The sequence below is a fragment of the Myotis myotis genome, unplaced genomic scaffold, assembly GCF_014108235.1.
Source record: "Myotis myotis isolate mMyoMyo1 unplaced genomic scaffold, mMyoMyo1.p scaffold_m19_p_1, whole genome shotgun sequence".
Classification (NCBI taxonomy): domain Eukaryota; kingdom Metazoa; phylum Chordata; class Mammalia; order Chiroptera; family Vespertilionidae; genus Myotis; species Myotis myotis.
This window is the reverse complement of record NW_023416313.1, coordinates 196,210,532-196,233,877: the sequence shown is the minus strand read 5'-3', so window position 1 is coordinate 196,233,877 and position 23,346 is coordinate 196,210,532. Positions and strand designations below refer to the sequence as shown.

At 45.3% G+C, this 23,346-nt stretch overlaps 1 protein-coding gene across 1 annotated transcript in view; it reads right to left on the bottom strand.

The window, feature by feature from the left end:
• FNTB (farnesyltransferase, CAAX box, beta) overlaps positions 1 to 23,346 on the bottom strand; it is a 59,344-nt gene that overhangs the window by 31,343 nt on the left and 4,655 nt on the right. The window contains exons 2-4 of the mRNA XM_036309908.1: positions 10,320 to 10,384; positions 5,739 to 5,811; positions 3,474 to 3,565 (exon numbers count right to left, since the gene is read on the bottom strand). Of these exons, the coding sequence (XP_036165801.1) occupies positions 3,474 to 3,565; positions 5,739 to 5,811; positions 10,320 to 10,384 (230 nt within the window). The remainder of the gene's footprint in view (positions 1 to 3,473; positions 3,566 to 5,738; positions 5,812 to 10,319; positions 10,385 to 23,346) is intronic.

Below are 23,346 nucleotides of genomic sequence, written 5' to 3'. Positions count from 1 at the left end.
TGGTGTGTGGTCAGGTCTGAAGGTGGTTATTTGACTGCAGGGTTTCCCCACCTTGGCGTGACGACATATTGGGCGGGATAATTCCTGGTTGTGGGGACTGTCCTGGGGAGGACAGTTAGCAGCATCCCTGGCCTCCACCCACTAGATGCCTGGTGCTGCTGGCCAAAAACAAAATGCCCAGAAGACAAATGAGGTGTCCTTACGAAAAGGTAAAGAAACAAATCAGATTTAAACTTAAGAATTAAAAGGAAAAGATATTTAAGGAGTTATTTACTGACACGTGAAGATGTAAATTTAATCTTTGGAAAAATGTTATAAGCTAGAAGTCCTAACACGATTGTTAAGTTAAAGACGATTTTTAGATCTTACAGAAGCTAAAAGCCTAACTCAACAGTGCAGTGGTCCCCTGCGGTCTTCATTTTGTCCGTGCCTTCCGTGAACGCGGCTTTCAATAACAAAGTGTGGGGTTCTCCGTAAAGGTCGTTTCTTTCAGTGCTAAAGTCACGAACAAAGGAAATGTCCTTAGTCTGGTTCCAAAATATTAATTTACTTTAGGTAAACACGTCTACATGTGTGGGTACAATCTCTTAAGAGAGGCAAGCTAAATTCCTACCTATGAATATATTGCTCCTGCGGGGTCTGACACCCGCAGCAAAAAAACGGCCTTGCTGGCTTCGATCAGCAGTCACAGCAGCTGACAAAAGTGATTTTGTCCACTAGAGGGAACTCAGCATGGCATTTTGTTCCCTAAACAAACAGAGTCACAACAGTGAACCAAATAGGAAAGAGAGGAGAGAGAGAGAGAGAGAGAGAGAGAGAGAGAGAGAGAGAGAGAGAGAGAGAGAGAGAGACTAGATGAGGGAGTGGGGAGAAAAGAGGGCAGGAAATAATAAAATTCCAGAGCAAAACTCAGCCTCTAGGTGACCTTAATATTTGTATGAAGAAGAAAAAAAACCTGTCCCCATTTTCAAAGCATTTCTTTTCCCTGTGCAAAATAAATAAAAAGGCAATATCCTATATCAGGTAGTCTAAAAAACCAAATCCCTGTATTTTTAGAGAAGTCATTAAGATTTCTCTGTATCTTATTAAAAACTGCTTTCCTTATAGGTCAGAGCTACTGGGGCTCTGTTCATATTATCAGCACCCGAGGATATATTTTTATTGATTTTTAGAGAGAGAGAGAGGCATCGATGTGAGAGAGAAACATACATCAGTTGGTGCCCAGATGCCCCCCGACCTGGCATGGAACCTGCAACCTAGGTATGTGCTTTGACAGGGAATTGATCCCACAACCTTTTGGTGTAACAGACGATGCTCCAACCCACAGAGCCACCTGGCCAAGGCTCTAAGTAAATCTTTAAAGGTGTGTTAAGTCAGGGCTCCACAGAACCACAGGTACGCTTTTAAGGCAGTCATGAAGCAGAAACTCTCAGCCATTCAATATCAAGTTGTTCTTGAAATCAGCATTCAGGTTTAAAACATTAATCATAAAACAATGAAGATTCAATGTAGAAACTTCAGAAAATGAAAATATGTTTAGAAAAAAAGAAATCACCTTTAACCCCAATATCCAGAAGTGACAACTACCATGTGTATCCATCCTTCTGTTTTTCCCATGCATAGATCCATCTATATTTTTACTCTATAAAAGTAAAATCTTTTAAGCTACCTTTGCACTTAAATCACGAACATCTCTATATAAATATACACATTTTTATATACAAATATACACACATATATAATTTTATTGTGGTCTACTTGACATATAACGTTAGTTTCAGATGTACAACATAACACTTTAATATTTGTGTACATTGCAAAATGATCACCACAATCAACCTGGTTAGCATCTGTTAACTTTTCATTTTTAAAGGGCTGTACAGTATTTCATTGTATAAACTGCACCATAATTTCTTAAGTTTTAATTACATGACCCTACTGTGACTATTTCGGTTGTCTCCAATGGGTCACTGTCAAAAGCCCTTTAAAGGGGTCCTCTCTTCCTATCAGACACCACAAAGCTGTTCTGGCACTTACTTCCTCAGGAAAGCCTCACCTAAACCAACCTACAAAAACTCAAAACTGACGCCGACCCAAGAACCCCTTATCATGACCTTCCACTTCAGAGGGGCCTGTTCTCCGCTGGGGGCACCTGCACTTCACTCAGCAATGGCCCCCTTACCTTCCCCTTCTCTCCTGCTGGACTTCTCCATTCCCCTACCGAAATCCTGACTGTGTACGTGTGGGGGAGAAACGTCCCAAACAAGACACAACCCCCAACTGGTATTTCAAAACACACGGGCCTTTACTTTGACCATTAAAACCCTGTTTCTGCAGGAAACTGCATCCAACCCTACTTGGAGCTCGAAAACAGCTAGGCTGGTAGCCGCATCGTGATGAGGGAGACAATGCATATTTCTCCTCTCCCTCAGAAAGCATCGTATGTATCACAAGGGTTAATGGCCTAATTCTTTATTATCTTCCCTATCCACATTCATCACAAGACACCCTGCCCAGGAAGGCAAGAATGAGAGGTTATTGTTAAGATGGAATGAATGAGACAATGTGCGGTTCTGTTCTCCTGACCTGACAATGTGACTCATGCAGGGCACTGCGGCCAGGGAGGGGCACAGCTAGCCTCCACCCATCCTGGTACAGACACCCCTGTGTGCTGTGGGGGGCCTCCTCTCCCAGATTCCTCTCCCTCAGGAGCCTCAAGGGGCAAGGAGGATCTCAAGTAGCTGCCAAGGGGACATGCTCTCTCTCAGTGAGAACTGGGACGTTAGATCCGATTCCCGGCTGCCTGCCTCCCCTCCCCCAGGTATCCCCAAGACTGGGGTGATGATCAGTTTCTTCTTCTTTAAAATTGTGATGAGCTGCTAAGGATGAGGCACCACCCTGAGGACACCATCTACACCAGCAGTTTGGGAAGAATTTTAGTTGCTTAGATCTCACGTCTTAACTGTGAGTCATGGCATCTGCACACCAAGATGGCAACACATCCAGTCCCATCAAGAGCGACACTGTCCCCAGGCACTGGGGGTGCTCTATGGAGGTGTTCATGGAAGGCAGGGCGTGTCTGTTCCTTGGGTTGGCACATGCCCTCCCCCCCCCCCCCCCCAGCCACACGCACACACAGAAGCATACTGTACTTTCTGGCAGAATCGTGTCTCCCAGAGTTGATGATGAAGCCTTTCCTCAAAGACCAGAACAACAGCCAAAGGAAAAACCCACAGAAGAAATCAGAATCCTTCTCTTGGGAGTTCAAAGCTCTTTTCTACCCACGAGCTTATGATAGGCTTCTAACGTGGAGGAGTTTCAGGAAGTTACTGGAGGTCAAGAAAAGCATGGGCTTCTTGGAAGCGGTCTGTGTTCTTCATGTAACATCAATAAAACAGTCACAAAACAGAAAGCACCCCAAACTCACAACACAGCTCCAGAGAACACCCTCGAGTCCCCGCCGCCAGACTCACTCTGCCGCCACCATCTGGGGGATGGGTTCGTCCAGCAGCTCCAAGCTGTGCAGGATCCAGTAGCAGAGCCACGGGCGGCTGGCGTCCAGACACTGGCACAGGGACGGGGAGAAAACACACCCCTTATTCAGAGTCGTCCCAAGAGACGGCTGACAAGGGGATGTCTGTCTCTCTGCTGGCAGCCTGGCAGGGGCAGGAGGGGCCCCTCCGAACAATCAGTGAATGAAGGACCCTTTGCCTTGGGGCCTTAGCCAGCAGCTGAGAGACCCACGTGTGAGAAAGGACAGTGGGACAAAGAACTTTGCCTTAACCCGACCTGAGGAAGGCTGAGCGGAGCACCTCTGGCGCGCCAGGAAGTGCCGCTGTGTTCTCAGGGTGGCCCCGAGGAGAGGCGGACTCCCAGAGAGGGGTTTCCCGGATTAACTCATTCACTGATTAAGCCAATATTTAGTAACTACCTACTTGGTGCCACGCACTGTATTAGGTGCTGGGGCTCAATCTGAATACAGTTCTGCTCCTATTCTTGAGATGCTTGGAATACAGAATGCGTGTGGTTATCTGTAGAGGGAGAGGGCACTAGACACGGAAGAACAAGTGACCTGGCTTTTCTGGAATGAGGTGGAGCCACCCGTGCGTACATGTGCCTGGATAGATGCTGGAAAGGGCAGAGACAGCCCTGAGGGAGCACGGAGGAGAGACGGGCTCTACTCTGCCTGGGGGCGCTGGGCAAGGCTTCCCAAGGTGCCAGTGAACAAAACTTGCCCCTAATTCAAGCTATAAGCATGCACTGAGCTCCCAAGGCCAGCCAGGCAGGTAGTATTCCTGCTGCCGTGGTACAAATTTAAAGTATATCAATGAGGCCCAGAGAGACAAACCTTTCCGAGATTACAAAGACAGTGAATGGCAGAGATGAGACAAGAAGCAGGTTTCTGGACCCCCAAGCCAGGGCTCCTCCCATGTGCCCAGGCTGCCCTCTTCGTAAATGTGCGAGGACTAGCTTGCCACCTGGTGTGGTGCCCGAAGAAACTGCTATGGATTTGGCCGGCCTGGGTGTGTGAGTCCCAGCTCCTCTGCTTACTAGCGATTGGCCTTTGAATAAACCACTTCATCTTGCTATGCCTGATTCCTTACCTGTGAAAAATAAAGACTCACCTCCCGCACGGAGTAGTTGTAAGGAGTAGTGAGATAATGCGTGGTAAGCTTTCAGCACCCTTTCAATGAGCTGTTAGCTGATTCGGTATGAACTGCATTAGGGCTGGCTGGACCCTAACCATGGAGCATTCGAGTCAAGGATTAAAAAATGCGAACCCAAGGCCAAATCCAGCCTGTGCGTGTGTTCTGCTTGCCCCCTGTAGTGTTTGTTTGCTTGTTTGTCTGTTTAATTGGACTCGGTTGCAACATTTAAGCATTTGGAAATTCACACAAAAATCTGAATTTCTGGCTTCATTCGGAGGGAAAAGAGAGAGAGAGCTCTGGCAACCTGGGTCTGCAGGGATGGGCAGGAACAGAGTAAGAGTGTGGGGCTTGTGGTTTGCTTCAGTCTCCCCAGCCCACTTCTCCTGGTCATGCTATCTGCTTGCGTCTATGGGCATTTGAGTTGGTCAATCCCTGTAGTAAATAATCAAATGTACAACTCCAAAATAAAAAACAAATTAAGAGCAGGGCTGCTCTGTGTAACATGGGACGGGAAGCCTGGAGCCCTCCTGTTCACATTCACCCTCTGCCTGCCACTCCAACCCCCTTCCGCTCCTCCACCGCCAGGGCCCCTCCCCACGGCCCTCGTGGGACCCCGGGAGCTGAGGGAGATGACTTTTACAGCGGCATGTTCACAGCACTGAACGGCAGTAGCACTGTCTGGATTTACATACTGATCCTTTGGCCAGCTTAGGAATTAGATCAGCTTATAGGGCAGAGGGTTAGGGATGAACAGGTAACAACTGCCTTTTAGCTAGCTGTCAAGGGGTGTCTACAAGAAAGCACGTGACCCCTTCCGCCGTGATGGCAGAGGAAGAAAGCAGCCCCATCTGGGTGCTGCCCGAGCTGAGGGAGGACGGGCCAGGAAGAGCCAGCTCTGCCTTTTCAGAAGTGGGAGTCCCAGCTCTGCGGGGCGTGGGCTCCTGGGCCCCTGCTTCCCGCCAGAGCCAGGTGTACAACGCGCGACCCCGCAACAGGTCATGCTCACAAGTCTCTCATGTTCAGATAGAACAAAGGAAGCACTATCTGGCTGATGATTCGATGGAAAATGCTCCTGATCAATGCATTTACCTCATAGGCATCTGTCAGCTGTCGAAGGCCTCTTTTCAGGTAATGGAAGTGCTTCTCCCTCTGCAGCACAAGCCTGGAAAGACAAAGAGCTCGTAAACCTATTCTGGCATCTTAGGCTTCCACCCCGCTACAGAACACACATGCACACATGTGCACACACATGTGCACACACACACTCTCTCGGCTTCAGGACATCCCCACCCCAGCCAATGAATGGACAACCAGCAACTTCTTTAGCTCCGAGGGCAGGTACATCAGAGTAAAGAGCCCAGCATCTGGCTGTCCCTAACGTGCCTGAAACCATGCTGACAAATGCTTTGGGTGTGATCCGCGTCTCCCTGGCAGGTGACTTCAACTAAGTGAAAAGCAGCAATGAGCACACACAGCAAGGCAGTGACAAACCGCCCAGAAAGTTGCTCCAGGGTCTAACTGTGCTCCCCGTCCTGGAAGCAATTTAAATCTGAGCCTCGCCACTTCTCTGACTCCTTAGCCTCCGTCATTCCAGTCATTTCTTCCGGGGTCACTACCCTGAGGTTTGCAGTTTGCCCTCTGCCTGCCCCTCAGTTATCTGTCTATTATTCCCTGCCCGAAATTCCACCTCCTACGTGCTGCCCCACAGCCCCGGCCAGAGGGCCGCTTGCATTTCTGCAGCCAGCCACTCTCCTCGGCCCTGGTGTCAGCAGTACTGGCTCTCAGACGGAATGTGCCGCCCATGGCCACCTGCGCAGGCAGGCAAAGGACGGGGGCTGCGCTGCGTGCCTGGTCTCGCAGAGGAGGCCTGTGTGACTACAGAGAAAAGGGAAAAACTGCCATGGCCAGACATTCACTGTGCTTGCTGATTTCGGAAGTGAAAGAAGAACCATTCTCTTCTCTAGGTATTCAATTCAACAATTGTTTGTTGAACTCCCACTCCACTATGCACTAAATAAGGTCACTAACATCGTCTTTACCTCAAAAAGTCTTCATTCAGGCCCTGGCTGGTTGCTCAGTGGTGAGAGCATCGGCCCACAGACCAAAGGGCATGTACGTCGGTTGCAGACTCAATCCCCGGCCCCAGGTGGGGCAAGTGCGGGAAAGCAACCAGTCAATGTGTCTCACATCAATGTCTGTCTCTCTTTCTCTCTCCCACTCTCCCTTCCCCTCTCTCTAAAAATAAATCAATGGAAAAAATACCCTCGGGTGAGGATTTTTAAAAAAAGTCTTCCTTCAGCGCTAGAAATGAAATAAGGACATGAGTGGCTACAATATGAGGAAAAAATGGGTAGGTTTCATAAAGGAAACAGACCAAACCCAACCCAGGATCTACAGGGAGGGAAGCTTGTTCTGAAAGGGATGGTCAGGGAAGGTTGTGTGGAGGAGGAGGAAGCTGAGGTGGAGGGAGAGATTTTTACAGGTAGAGACGGCCGGCCAGAGGGGAGGAGGTGGTGGGAGGATGGTTTAGCCAGAAGAACAGAAACAAAAAGGTACAGACTGCCCAAAGAACGTTCAGTGATGACGGGAATGCCATCTGTGCTGTCTGCGAGGCAACCACCAGCCACCAGCCACATGTGGTTAACGGGCACTTGAAATATACTAGCGTGACTGAGCAACTGAATTGTAAACTGTGTTTAATTTTAATTAAGTTTAAGTGGCTGCGCACTGTGCAGCACAGGTATGGTGTGCAAGAGGAGTAAGTGGGGGATTTGGCCTGAATATTGGGAATGAAAGAGAAATGGCCGAAAGGCAGCGGACCCCTGTTTCCAGGGTCTGGGGATCCAGCTGAGGAATTTCTACCCAGTTTAGTAGGCAAAGGGAAGCCCTGCAGGTTGTGAATGGAGAGAGAGAAAATATGAGCTGAGTGGTGCTTTAGAAAAACTGCCTGACAGCAGTGGGTATTCAATATGTGTTTACAAATGGCCTCAATGAAGCACTAAGTGGAGAGAGATGGGTGGGAAGGCGGGTTAGATGAGTGGGAAAACAGATGAACCGTTCTCTTTTCCAGGTACTCAGGTCAGCCGCTGTTTACTGAACAAGTGTTAAGAGTCACCCAGGTGAGGAGTCCTCAGAGTGCTTAGGGCTGGGACGAGCACAGTGACCCAGGATAAGCTGGCTTCCGAACAGGTGGGCTTTAAGGCACTGAAAGTGCAGGTGAGGATGTCAATCACATAGTTGGAAACACATGTGACACTCAAGAGAGGATCCAGGTGGCAGAATGGGAACCATTTATCTGCACGCAGGAGACAGGTCAAGCTGCAGGAGGGGAGGGCAGAGCAGAGAGAAAGTTTCCGTGCAGAACTGGGGGAAGGCACGTCCTTGGAGGACGAGAAGCCAGAGGAGAAAAATAAAATGTTACGTAAGCTGGGGAGATGCCGGGACACAGGCGATTCGGAAGGAGGGAATTTCAAGGAGGTACTGAGCAGTGGCAAATGCAGCAGCAAGACTGAGAAAAAAGAGCATAACCCCAGAGTGGCCGGTGACCTTCAAGAAAGTTCAGGGGGTAGTGAGAGTAGATTCCAGATCCCAAAGAAGAGAAGAAGGCCAGACTCGATTTCTCTTTCAAGGAGGTGCAGGGGTCAGGACCCAGGCAGCACCCACTCTGTGGGGGCCGAGAGGGAGGCACTGGGGAGGACGCTGACTTAGCTCCCTCGAGCTCTGGTCTGGAGGTGAACATGGACAAGTCCATGGTGATTACAGCCCTGTCCAACCAACACTCTGATCAGGACGGGTGGTGGGCTCTGCAGCACGCGGGACAGCACCGAGGGTCAGAACACGCTTCCCTAAGGACATAGCGTTAGGTCCCAAAGGGCATGCGTCAGCCAGGCAAAAGGGTGTTTCAGGAAGGGAACGCCGGGGACATTCCAGTGAGTTGAGTTTAGCTGGAGCCAAAGCACAAGGTAGGGAGCAGTGGCAGACCATGCAGGACTTATAAATGCACTGGGGGCTTGATTTTAAACCAAAGGGCACACAGGAGTCACTGTGCTACAACATGGATGACCTTTGAAAACACTGTGCTAAGTGAAAGAAGCTGTCGCAGAAGACCATAGATTGTATGATTCTGTCTAAATGGAATGTCTAGAACAGTCAAATCCATAGAGGCAGAAAGTGAATTAAGTGGTTGCCAGGGGCTGGGGGAGCAGGGGGGGAGAATGGAGGAAATGGAGAGTGATGGCTGAGGGCTTCTTTTTTTCTTTCTTTTTTTTCTGCAAAAGATACTGTGTGAGGGGTCTGCACCACGTGTGCGCTGGGGCAGCTGGGCCTCCACGTGCCACCAAAGCACATACAGGTGAGTCCTCAGGACCCCGCTGGATGCCGGGCCAGCAATGTGAGGGCTTCTTGCTGGGGTGATAAAAATATTCTAAAATTAATTGTGGTGATGGCTGCACAACTGTGAATCTACTAAAAAACCACTGAACTGTACACTTTAAATGAATGAAATGTACACTTTAAATGGGTAGAACTGTATGCTATATGAATTATATCTCATTAACACTATTACCAAAAAAAAGAAAAAAGAAATTTAAGGGAATCGTTGAAGTATTTCAGGCACAGGGAAGAATGGTCAGATGTGCACTGTCTAGATCAGTGGTCGCCAACCTTTCGGACCTCACAGACCACCAGTGGTCTAAGGACCACCGGTGGGCAACCGCTGGTCTAGATCGTGCTAGCCTCAGCATGCCGAATGGATTGGGTGATTACAAGTTAGTGGCAGGAAACCAAACCCATAATCTAAAGGTGCTTGTGGTGACTGTGAGGGAAGGAAGACAAGAGCAGTGGCCTGCTGGGGCCCTGGGGTGAAGAAAAGCAGTTCACATGGAGAAGAGGTGGGCAAAGGGAGACGCTGAAAATGCCAGAGTCCAGACAAAATCCATCAAGGAAGGTCCCCGAAGTGGAGGCGGGAAGGTTGGGATAGAGAGGTCAGCAGGAGAGGTGGTGAGCTTGGCAGTAAGGAAGGATTCTACATTCTTGGGGACAGAAATGATGGGAAAGAACCAAGACCATACAGGACTCTGGAGCGGGGAGAGGGAACCCGAGGAGACTCATGGGGGATGGCCTCAGTTTCCTCAGGAATTAGGACACAAGACCATGGAGAGTGGATTGGCCACTGTGGTGAGTGTGTTAGGGAATCTACAGGGGATGAATGAAAGGATTGGAAAGCAGGAGGAAGGCCCAGCTGAAGCTAAGGTAGTATAATTCTCAGTGGAGGCACCGTCACATGATTTTGTTTTCTTGGAAATCTTGCTGGGACCCTTTAGTAGAAGCAGCGATGGGGATGCTATGGTGAGGGCTGGTTAGATGGAAAGAGCAGGAAAGCACAGTAGAGGTGTGAAGGAACTGAGTGAGACCAGAATTGCCGAAATAGCTCACGATACACGCGGGCCCAGGCTGAGCAGGCTGGGTATGGCCAGGACGGGTTCAATGGATGAGAAGAGCCAATAGCCCATTGAGGAGTTGGGGTGATAAGCAAATGCCCGTGGCCGCAAGGTCAAGAAACATGTCTCAGCAGACACATGCCCGAGGGTAGATGAGCTGAAGGAGGAAGAAAGAAAGGCTCCCCCGGGAGGCAGTGTCTCCCCAAGCCCCTCAATCTCCTGACCAGCTTACCTTGGAACAAGGTGGTTGAACTTGTAAGTACTGAAGACCTCTTGGATCTTTTCTTCTACTTTTGCCTGGGAAGGATGCAGGAGATGGGAGACAGAGAAAATAAATACAGATGAGACCTCCATCAGCTTTTCTTCCTGTTGCCACACGCGCCCACTGGCTGGAGGGGCTCGGCGTGGTCTGGTACTTCCTGGTACTATAAGCCTGCATTCAGGGGCGCTGCAGGATGGCAGGAGAGAAACCGAATGCCCTCCCTGTACCATGCTGGCGCCACCATCGGCTTCTCCATAAATTAATCCATAATATCCAAACGAATGGCATTGTGGCTCCCAGGCAGCAGTTACCCAGGGAGCAGAGGAAGACAGATACATTTTGCTTGAAGGATTTATTCTCGCCCACTCTACGAAGTGTTCATTTTACTGGTCATTCTCCAAAATACAATTAATTCCTGCCAAGAGTCATAACTTCTTATTGTTTAAATACAGATTTAAATACATACTGAACAATATTAAAATCCCCTAAAGCAGTGGTCGGCAAACTCATTAGTCAACAGAGCCAAATATCAACAGTACAACGACTGAAATTTCTTTTGAGAGCCAAATTTTTTAAACTTAAACTATATAGGTAGGTACATTGTTATTAACTTAATGAGGGTACTCCTAAAGCTTAGGAAGAGCCACACTCAAGGGGCCAAAGAGCCGCATGTGGCTCGCGAGCCACAGTTTGCCAACCGCGGCCCTAAAGGATTTACAAGAACATCAATCGTAGAAACACCAAGGAAATAACATATCTGCTCGTTGATTCTACGTCACACGCAGGACTAAAACGAAGGCTCTCAGAGAGTCAGGTCACAAAAGAAACCAGATCCCCTGGTCCCCTGAGGACCAACCACAGTTCGGTCACACAGTGCCGCTTCTGTAAGTGACGGCACAGTGATGCGGGAGGGGCGGCTGCCAGGATGCAGGGCTTCACCTTCATCGGGATCCCTGCTCTTTGTGGTGAGGCTGTCCTCGTTGAGATTTCAAGATACATAATAATGTCCTTCCTGGGGAATTTGCCTAACTGTATTCTTTATTTCTGAAACACCCACTGAGCCAGAGCTGCGCGTCTCTTTGGCAGGTATGCAGGAATGATTGGTGATGATAAGGGGAACCGTGACATGAGCCATCGAAAATGACAGCCAATCGAAGATTCATTTATATGTGGTTTTAGGATATGCTTTGGTATTTGCCTTTGAACAAGACTTTGAGGGATGATCTGGCTAAGAATGTGCAATCCTTCCAAACCAGACTGAGGTCACTGTGAGAACCTGCCTCGGGAGGAATAAGAGCGTTGTCCCAGATCCCACATCCTCCTTTTTCCACTCCAGACACTCACGTGGGACTAACACAAAGCACCAGCCGAAATGGAACACAGACTGCATTTCTCAGCCGAGCCTTCCTTACCTGTAAGCTGAAATGGATAGAAAAAATATGCAGTGCAAGAACGCCTGTCAGTGAGATCATTAAATGAAGATTCGCCTGGTTACAGCAAAGTGCATTGATGAACCCCGAATGAAACAAAAGCAAGTGGGAAGAAAACATACTTCCTTTATCCAAGTACTAGCCGACTCAAATCCATATGACTTAATAGTCAAAGGCTAATGGGTGAGCCCATCTCCTTAGCATTTTGACACTGAGACCCCCTAGGACAGTGATGGCAAACCTTTTGAGCTCGGCGTGTCAGCATTTTGAAAAACCCTAACTTAACTCTGGTGCCGTGTCACATATAGAAATTTTTTGATATTTGCAACCCTAGTAAAACAAAGATGTATATTTTTGATATTTATTTTATATATTTAAATGCCATTTAACAAAGAAAAATCAACCAAAAAAATGAGTTCGTGTGTCACCTCTGACACGCATGTCATAGGTTTGCCATCACTGCCCTAGGAGGAAAGCTTCCAGCCAAGAACTCCTTATTGAAAAATCCCACCTTCAGTTCCCACTCAGCAGCCACGTACTAGATGAGGAAAATGGAGGTTCGTTTCTAAACCAAGATACCTGACAGAAACACAGTGTATGTCATACAGCAAAGTAGAAAATGCTTGACATATTCCCAGCCCAGTGTCACGTCTCTTAGGATATTCTTAATCCCATTTCCTAATCACATTGTTCAGAATGAACAAGTGCTATTCCAACGCAGTTAGCAACTGACTCATGTCTGAGGATCTAAGTTATGAATTCTAATAAACATCTGAGTATTATAGGCCAGCTTTTCATAATAATGGACCAATAAGAAGTCACATTATTTTTCTCTTAAGCACCAGTATATTTTTCTAATAGCTTTAATTTGACACTAGGAGCCCAGCGCGCGATTCCGCCCACCCTCCAGTCACCAGTCCGGCCCTGCCTCCCTCTCCGGCCCTGCCTCCCTCTCCGGCACTTGGAGCCAAGGCCGCTGCTGATCAGGCCCTCCCCCAGCGCAGGTGTGCAGAGGCCCCTGCTGCCTCAACCCCAATGCTACGCATGCAACCTCCTCCTGTCGGGTCGACCCATTATGGTGTCCAGGTTAATTAGCATATTGCTCTAATATATATATATATATATTCCACACACTATTTACTTCACCCATCTAAATTGTACATACAATCACTTTTAGTATTTTCAGAGTGGTGCAAACATCACCCCAATCAATTTTAGAACATTTCCACTACCCCAAAAAGAGTCCCTGCGCCGCTTAGCAGTCACTCCCAGCTCCTGTCAACCACTATTCCACTTTCTATCTCTATAGATTTGCCTATACTGGGTATTTCATTTAAATGGAACCCCACAATATATGGTCCTTTAGGACTGGCTTCTTTCTAGCATAATGGTTTCAAACTTTATCCATGTTGCAGCGTGTGCCAGTCCTTCAATGCTTTTCATTGCTGAGTAGTATCCCATTATATGAATTTATCACATTTTGTTTATCCATTCATCAGCTGATAGGCATTTGGGTCTTTCTACTTTGGGGCTATGATAAATAATACCACTGTAAACATGCTTGTACAAGTATTTCCAATGAACAGATGTTTTCATTTCTCTTGGCATATACCTGGAAGTGGGATTGCTAGATCATATGGCAACTCCATTTAGCTCTTTGAGGAACTGTCAGGCTATTGTCCAAAGCAGCCGCGCCATATTCCCACCAGCAGGGCATGAGGGTCCCAACTTCTGCACATCCTCACCAAGACTTGCTATTGGCTGTGTCTCTGATTACAGCCCTCCTAGTGGGTGTGAAACACTGGTTATAGCAAAGTAAACTGATTTGCCTTTGAACAAGAGTTTGATTACATTTTCCTGATGGCTAATGATATTGAATATGTATATCTTCTTTGGAGAAATGTCTATTCAGATACTTTGTTCATCTTTAAAATTGGGATATTTGTCTTTTATTACTGAGTTGTAATAGTACCTTATAAATTCTAATACAAATCCCTTACTGGATACATGATTTGCAAAAATTTACTCCCATTCTATGTATTTTTTTTAGAAACTGGTATATTTTTTAATAGAAAGGATCACCTAAGAACACACAGTATGGTTTTTAGATTATAACTTTAAAAATAATATTTAGCAATAAGCCTGAATTGTTTCGTTTTGTTTTTGACAAATAGTACCGGATTAATATAGAAATTAAAAAGTACTGCTTGGCCAGAGTGGCTCAGTGGGTTGAGTGTTGGTTCAATGGTTCAATTTCCAATCAGAACACATACCTGAGTTTTGGGTTTGATCCTCAGTCGGGGAGCATAAGGAAGGCAACTGATCGATGTTTCTCTCTCTCTCTCTTTCTCTCTCTCTCTCTCTCTCCCTCTCTCTAGGCATGTATTCAGGTAAAGCTTAAAAAAAAAAAGAGTACTCATGGGGGGGGGGATCAAAGTAATCACCAAAACATTCAACATCCTTTTTTTTTTTTTTTTTTTTGTCTACACCTCTCCCCGTGTAGCCGGCCAGTGTTATATAAAATCTGAATAACTTTGTTACTGAGAAGATGAGAGCATTTTTAAATGTTTTGCTTTGCATCGCAGAAGGTAAAGAAAAAGATCAGTTGAATATAAAAGACTTAGCATGACAGGCCTGAGACTGTGATGCTTCCAAAGGCCTATCTGAGAGGCTGACCTTGGCTGGTGTGTGGGAACCGGGATTCCAGGAGGCTTCCCACCATCCCGAACCTGAAAGGAGTGGCTCCCTGCGCCGAAACGGCATAAACGACGACGTGGTGCATGCTGAGCAGCTACTCTCCTCTTGAGAAGCACTAGGCAGAGCCCACCTAAGTGACCAGCCCGCAGTGAAACGGGGACCACTGAGTCCCTAACAAGCCTCCCTGGCAGACAACTTAGGTGCGTGTTCCAGTTCGCAGCTCCATGCTGGAGGGACTACGCCCGTCCTGCGAGACTCCAGTGGGAGAGGACTTTGGAAGCTGATGCCTTGTTTTTTCCAGGCTTCGCCCCAGGAGGCTTTCCCTCTGCTGATTTTGCTTTGCAGCGTTTTGCTGTAATAAATCATAACCTTCAGTATGACTGTATGCTGAGTTCTCCGAATCTTTATATTGAATCACCAAACCTACGGGTGGCTTTGGGGACTTTCAACACTTTAGTAAGTTTAGAAATTTAGCCTTTGAGACAGAATTAAAGGAAATAGTCCTAACAACTGCATAACATCTATAAGCAAGATCTATAATTAAATCCCTTTTAAAATTTTATCAAAATTCTCACTTAAGGAGAACTGAGGGGTAACTATTTAAAAAACAACAACAACAAAAACCAAGGCCAAATCGTAAAGAACTCTAAGCACTGTACAGCTCTCAAATCCAAACTCAAGACACAAAAAGCAGCTTCAATACAGGGATGCTAAAGCATGTGCACTCAAATTTCCCTGCTTCCATTCCATCCCCGAGGAGTGGGCTGTTCTATTCCAGCTCATTTCTCCTGTCTGCATGGGAGCCCTCACAGGCAAGGCAGGGACCAACTGGGTGCCACCCAAAGGCTGGCTAACAGCCCCGAACAACAGACACTTTCCTTCTGCATAAACAGCAAAGGGCCCATAGTCTCCTTTCCCAGGGGCTCAAGGCACAGTTCATGACCATATTAATGAACGTGATATGGCTCTCTGGGGAGAAGGAGGAGGACAGCCTAAGGCATCTGATCAGTTTCAGAAACAGTGTTACAGGCAATGTTACAAAAAAGGCCCGCAGCATAGCCACCAGAAGATTTAATCCCAAGGGATTAGCTCTTCAAAAATTTTAAATAGCCTGAAATAAGGAAACTTTGATTCAACACACACACACACACACACACACACACACAGATAAAAAGTGTCTTGGGACAATTGGGGAAATGTTACAACAAACTGAATATTAGATGATATAGAATTATTTTTTATTTTCTTAGGTATGATGTTATTGTCCTTATGCAGAAGAATGCCATTCTTAGGAGACGCAGGCTTTATTAGTTAGGGGTGAAATGTCATAATGTCTTCATTTTACTTTTAAAGATTCAGAAAAACATTAGTCATCTACATATACACACACGTGTACACACACACACACACACACACACACACACAGATAAAAAGTGTCCTGGGACAATTGGGGAAATGTTACAACAAACTGAATATTAGATGATATAGAATTATTTTTTATTTTCTTAGGTATGATGTTATTGTCCTTATGCAGAAGAATGCCATTCTTAGGAGACGCAGGCTTTATTAGTTAGGGGTGAAATGTCATAATGTCTTCATTTTACTTTTAAAGATTCAGAAAAACATTAGTCATCTACATATACACACACGTGTACACACACACACACACACACACACACACTGAAAAATTGTGTCCTGGCTAGATGATCCATTGCATTATCACTACCTTTGTCCTTGACTAGGCTACTTCACAACTCTATAGAGGTAGGACTTGTAGAAATGCAAATTGTATCTGGTAAAATGTAATTAATTATCACCCTACAGCTATTAAGCAGCTTTGCATCCATCTGTAAATTCATTTCAGCATTCCTTATCTGACTGTACATGTGTGGTACTTGGAGTTCTCTTCTAAACTAGTTGCAATATCTTACTAATTCCATGCGTTAAATAAAATCTTTGACATGTGTCCATTTTATATGAATCATGATTTTATCTTCTTTTAAAATTTGTTTTTTGACATTTTATATGGAGGGAGGTTAGTGAAGAGTCAACAGATGCTGCCAATTTTTCTGTATATTTGAAAAACTTTAATAGTAAAAAGTTGGAGGAAATTATTAAGAATCAAAACAAAACACTCAATACCCAGATGCCACCATGACTACTTTATCCAGGTATAAGAATGATTTTTGAAAAGTCAAATACATTTGCATACACATATTCGATGCATTTTTATATATATTGCAGACAAGTAAATGCTTAAACTGTAGCAGGTTAGTAAGATGCTAGGAGAATTCTTTGACAAGTGGAAACTGAGACAGATAGCTAAATAAGGCTGAGTGATTAGTAGGCAGCTAACAAACTGAAAGATCTTATCATCCCTAACAAAGGACACTTGGGAGCAAATGGCTTACACTTTCCAGACATTGCAGGGGCGGACCTCCCTTGGTCCCTTGCTATAGGGAGCGGCTCTGGGGTCAAGCCTCGGCTGACCTGTGGCAGGGCCACACACAAGTCCCAGCCCGGAGGGCAGAGCTCTCCTAGCATAGTTAAGCCTGACCTTGTAGCCCTCCCTAATTCCTTCCTAAGTAGCTAATGGGCTGTGGGAGGTGCAGCAAGTGTTGCCAAAACAAGATCATTTATATACAGATTAACCTACCCTTGTTTTAATCAGACTATAAAATCAAGCATCGGCTTGCAGGCTGGGTCTTTTGTGTCTTCATCCAGGCATGGGAAATCCACCGAGCCCCAGCTATATTCTCTTGACTGTCTTCAATCCTTCACCGCCCCTCCTCAGGTTCACCCTTGGCCGTGCTGCCGTGGCACACCTTTCCTGTGACATTCTTTGAGGGTGAAACTGACCAGAGAATGACCCTGACCCCTCATTTTGATGCATCAGCATATCAAAAGACACACCTGGAAAGCTGATGAATATTCTGATTGAGACCTCCCCTAAAATTCCCATCTTTAGAAAACAGATAAAAACCTTTAAGACAAAGGATCCAGTGCTCACTCTTCGTTAGGCACAACCTAGCCCTCCCTTCTTCCCTCAGGTGTGTACCTTGCTTTCTTTCTCCTAACCTCTAAGCGTACCAACGAGACTTGCAGCCAGGGAAGCAGTGGGCAGGGGCAGCTAACCCCCTGAACCTGTCTCCAAGGGCCCTCCTTTTGCCTCTGTATCTTGTTTCCTGAGAACACAGCCCAGCTGGCTCACCTCTTCTGCTTCCGAGACTTTCTTTCTAAAGGGCGAAGGCAGCCTTGCCTAGGCTCCTCCTGTTGCTATGATCTTGCCTCTTCTATCTTAAGACCTTCCTTTGTTTCACTGTCCCAGCTTTAATAAACATACTCCCAAAATCACCTGGACTCATACCATAAATCTTTCCTGCATGAAGTCAAGAACCCACCTCAGACCTGGTCTCTGTCTGGTGACAAAACCAGTTAGAATGTTCCTGGCAATTTAAAAAGTAAATATTCTACAATGAGGCCCTGACAGAGTCTCGCCTTGACCAAACATTAGTCAGGCGCCTCTGAATGTGTTAACATAAAAACATTCAAACCTGTAAAGAATTTTTGTGAGTTTATTTGAGCCAAACTGTCGACAACTGCTGGGAAGCAGAATCTCAAAGGATTGGGATAATGCTCCAGAGAATGTCGGTTTTTCACCTACTTCATACATTACAATCAAAGGAGGAGACGTAGATGAGTTACATGAAATGCATTGGTGAAAGATTAGAGAGATGGGAGAAAGCAAAGTGGTGGGTGGGGGGAACCTCTGGGATTGGATAAAAAGTGAAAAGATAGACTCATACTTCTTTCACCAAGGTGGGACAGGATAGTTAACAGTCAACAATTAACATGATAACAATAACAATGAAGGAATTTGTGGTCTCTGTCCTGGCACTAGGACATCTGGTTGTGCCCTGAGGGGTCCGGGAAAAAAGGGAAGTTACAAGTGACCCTGACATTTCAAGGAAATGTTATCTTAGATGCAAAAAGACAATAGGTTCAGTTAGGGCAGTGGTCGGCAAACTCATTAGTCAACAGAGCCAAATATCAACAGCACAACGATTGAAATTTCTTTGAGAGCCAAATGTTTTAAACTTAAACTATATAGGTAGGTACAGTGTTGATATTTGGCGCCTCCCCCGTGCTGCGTATCCCGTGGCCCGCCTGTGCCGCATCTGCCATCGTCTGACCAACCGACACCCCCCACTTCTTCTAAGGCCACTTCTTCAAAATAGACTCGCCCAGGCCGAAAACTGACTTCTGCGCATGGGCCACGAAGCTTCAATCGCACTGTACATGCGCGCCCATACGTGGTATTTTGTGGAAGAGCCACACTCAAGGGGCCAAAGAGCCGCATGTGGCTCGCGAGCCTCGGTTTGCCAACCACTGAGTTAGGGTAAAAATTGACCTTGTCAGGGAAGATACCTGCCTAGGACTGACTACCTACCATAACTGTTTTTAGTTAAAGTTTTAATTTCAGACCCTCCTTGTGGTTACTTCAAGTCTTAGAGTTTGTAAGACTGCCATGCAGGCCTTCCCCGAACTTGTCAGGTTAGCCTGTGGCCCCTTTCATCCACTTCACACCCACCGGCAGAATGACTAAAACTGAAAAACATGGACTATTAAGCAAGTGTTGTTGGTAGAAAAATTACCTTCCTACTTCATACCCTAAAAAATAAATTCCAGGATGATTAAACCTGAACATGAAAACATGAGAATATCTTCATATTCTTGAGATAGAAAAAGATTTCTTCAAAAAGCCCAAACTATAAGAAAAAAGACAAATAAGAACATAAACATAAGCAAGCTTAAAGACAAACAAGAGCCCAGGAGAAGATATTTGGAACATTGCCAAAGCCACTTTGGACGGCAATATGGTAGCAGGCAATAACTCTGGGAGGGCACTGACCCTGCAACACAGCCATTCTACCTCTCAGGTAGAGATATGCATAGAGAAACACTCACACGTGTGCACAAGACGGTCTATGTAAAGATGCTCACTGCAGTCCTGTAAATACCTGTAAAACTTAGATGCAACCCGAAGGTTCTCCCAAAAGCCACCGTGGAGAAAACAGTTTTGTACCATTTGCAAGTCAGTTTCTTTAGTCCACATAAATTTGCCTTTTGACTTTTTCTTTGAACTGGTCATAACCTCTGCATGGTTCCCTCATATATGAGTAAAATAAAAATTTTAAGACATTCATTTTTACCTGTAGAAGTTATGATTTTATCTTTTCCTTAAAGCTATCTTTACCAGTACCTGAATAGGATGAACTAGATGTACAAACATCAATTTGGATAAAGATGAAAAACATTAAATAGAAAAAGGCAAAATGACAGTGTGACCATTTAAGCAAATTTCTAAAAACAGCACATAAATACAGAGCTTATGGATGCGTATAAGGATTTAAAATGAAGAAGTAGAAGTATATACACTTAACTCAGGATAGATATTGCTTCTACAGAGGGTGAGGGGCAAACTGAACTGGGAGGGAGTTAGAGGAGACTAGCTATACTTATGATTGTTTTCCTTCAAACAAGTAACCAGAAGCAAACAACCAAAAACACCCTAACAACTGCTAATTTTAGGTTATAGGTATTTCTATTTTTTGTTAACTATAAATTTCTTTTTTAAAAAAAGATTAAACAGACTGCGGAACCTCACAGGGAAGGCAAAGGAGGGTGGCTGGGTGGGAAATGATCAACCAAAAAACGTGTATACACACACACACACACACACACACACACACACACATCTGTATGTATGTATAACCCATGGGCACAGACAACAGGATGGTGAAGGCCTGGGGCAGGGGGTGGGGACAGGCTAGAAGGATCAATGGGGGAAGAAAGAGGATATATGTAATATTTTCAACAATGAAGAGTTAAACATTAAAAAAAAGATTAGAAAGTGCTTTACTTTGTGATGCCTTATCACCCAATCTTCCCCACATCCTACATAGATTGGCAGGCCCCAACACACAAAGAAACTGTGTTCTGAAAGTTCATTGGTAAGTCAGTTATTTAGACCTTGTTTTCCCATCAAAACAATGTTATAGCTAACAGGTTCCCAGGCCAGTCCTCCTAAACCTATTTAATGTATAACATAACAGCTAATGCTAATAGTACAGCTCTCATTTTCTCCAGTTACGAGGCAACAGGTCACTTAGCACATGGCAAAGAGAGAACACAGTGGTTCAGAGTTCCATTCTAGCCGCTTGTTGGAAGCTTACCCCTGCTTTTAACAGGACACAGGCTAGGTGAACAGAATGATTTTAAGTTTGCTAATGTCAGATTCTACATTTGGAGGGCTACTAGAATATGCCTTTCCAAAACAGACCTCTTTGGCATATGGACTATTATGACGTAACTAGAGGCCCAATGCATGAAAATTCGTGCAAGAGTAGGTCTTCCTCCACACCCCCCCAACCCCCCCACCCCCGCTGCTGGCACCGGCTTCCCTCTGGCACCCGGGACCCAGCTGGCTTCCCTCCAGCCCTGGCTTCGTCAGGAAAAACATCCAGAATGACATCCGGAAGACATCCGGTCTAATTAGCATATTACCCTTTTATTATTCTAGATGGCCACTGATAACCAAGAGATGCAAGAAAGCTCTAAAAACAGGACATGCATTTTCCTTTTGTAAAGGAAATATTGTAACAGCTCCCTCTTCATACCAGGAAGTAGAGAACAAATCAATGGAGAAGACTCGATTTAAATCTGCATAATAAACCTCGCTAAACTCTTTTTTTTTTTTTAAAGATCTTTTATATATATATATATAATTGATTTTTTACAGAGAGGAAGGGAGAGAGAGAGTTAGAAACATCAATGGGAGAGAAACATCGATCAGCCGCCTCCTGCACATCTCCTACTGGGGATGTGCCCGCAACCCAGGCACATGCCCCTGACCGGAATCGAACCCGGGACCCTTCAGTCCGCAGGCCGACGCTCTATCCACTGAGCCAAACCGGTTTCGGCAAACCTCGCTAAACTCTTGTTCACCAGACTTTCCCTGTTCCCTTCTCATAACTTATCACCCCTACCTAGACGTCCCAAGCCCTTTTCCTTTGTTTTACCCTAAAATAGTATAAAATCCCAAGTTCTAACCATGCCTTTGGGTTGCTCATGGATGGGTGCCGACATGTGTTCTTAGGTAATGTATATGTTAAATTTCTGGTTAACCTTCTTTGGCTAGTCTAATTTACAGGGCCCCAGCTGGAGAACCTGAAATTGGTAGAAGAAAAGATTTTTTCCTGGTCTACTATCCTATACAATAAAAGGCTAATATGCAAATCGACCAAATGGCAGAATGACCGGTTGCTGTGACGCACACTGACCACTAGGGGGCAGATGCTCAATGCAGGAGCTGCTCCCTGGTGGTCAATGCACTCCCACAGGGGGAGCGCCGCTCAACCAGAACCCAGGCTCATGGCCGGCGAGTGCAGCGGCAGTGGCAGGAGCCTCTCCCACCTCCGCAGCAGCACTAAGGATGTCCAACTGCCGGCTTAGGCCCACTCCCCACCGGCAGTCGGACATCCCCCAAGGGCTCCCAGACTTCGAGAGGGCGCAGGCCTCTGATATGTATACATTACATATCAGTATGTGTACATATCATCTATACACATGATAGAAACTAATGTTTATTAGTTTGTGTTTTTCAATGATGGATAGCCCTGTTTTAAAGGATACCTCATGGAACTTTCTAGAAATCTAATCAATAGAACCACAGAATAATTTTCATTCATAGGTGAGTCGTAAAAACCAACTAATGCATTTGGTGCCTTTCTCTTTCACAGATTCTACCTAAAGCAATCTCATGATGCACCAATTTCACATCATGGAACATCACTTCCCTACATCACCCCCCTCTCTCCCAGAGGAGGATCCTTCCAGAAAGCAGATTTACTGCCTGAAACTCATGCTAATTCTGAAGATTCAGTAAAAGAACCATTAATAGGTGGAATATAAGGCAAGGATTCTTCCTTAAAAAAAAAATTATCTCACCAGAGGCAGGGGGTGGAGGACGTGGGGGGGGGGGGGAGGCCTGGGGAGGGGTTGACTGGAGGTGGGTAAAGCGGGGGGAGGTATGGGAGACATCTGTAAAAATGTAAACAATAAATTTTTTAAAAAGAAAAAAAAATACCTATCAGAAAAAACAAGTCACTTTATAAGCAATCTTTACAAAGTAACTCTTGCTATAGTGAGTTCTTTCAATTCTTTATCTTAAATACAAAGTTCCATTGGGGTTGACACATCAGCCTAAAATAAGGTCTGGTTTTGACTACTTATAGAGCTAAACTGATGATATTAGCAAAAGAAGACAAATTAAACACAGATTTAGTAGTTATTCCTGGGCTATGAACTCACACTTCCACATGCAAGTTGCCATTGTAAGATTTTCAAGATTTTCATTACTTTAAAAAGTAATAGCATGGTTAAGTTGTGGCGACCACAGGTATGCACAGACTGGACACAGTGTAAGAAAATTCCAATTTTAACTTGTAATAAAATAGTCAATGACATTATCTTACCCATACTCACAAGGGGCGAATCTCAAAAAAAATTGAAAGTGTGGTCTGGACAAACATATTAGCTAATCCAAAATGTGGCTCCAGTAATGATAAAAATACTAAGGTCAAATATGGATGTGAGGAGTTTGAAGAAAAATATCTTATGAATAAGAGGAGGAGGACAAAACATATCTCTAAATTAGTGTGATTTTATAGATTATATGTGATTATAGGTATATGTACCTAACTTTAAAATGTAAATTTTGCTCCCTCACTCCCCTGACAAAAAAAAGGAAATTTTACTTTAAGTAGGCATTTGATTTGTTTGTCTACATACCTAAAAGTACATGTTTT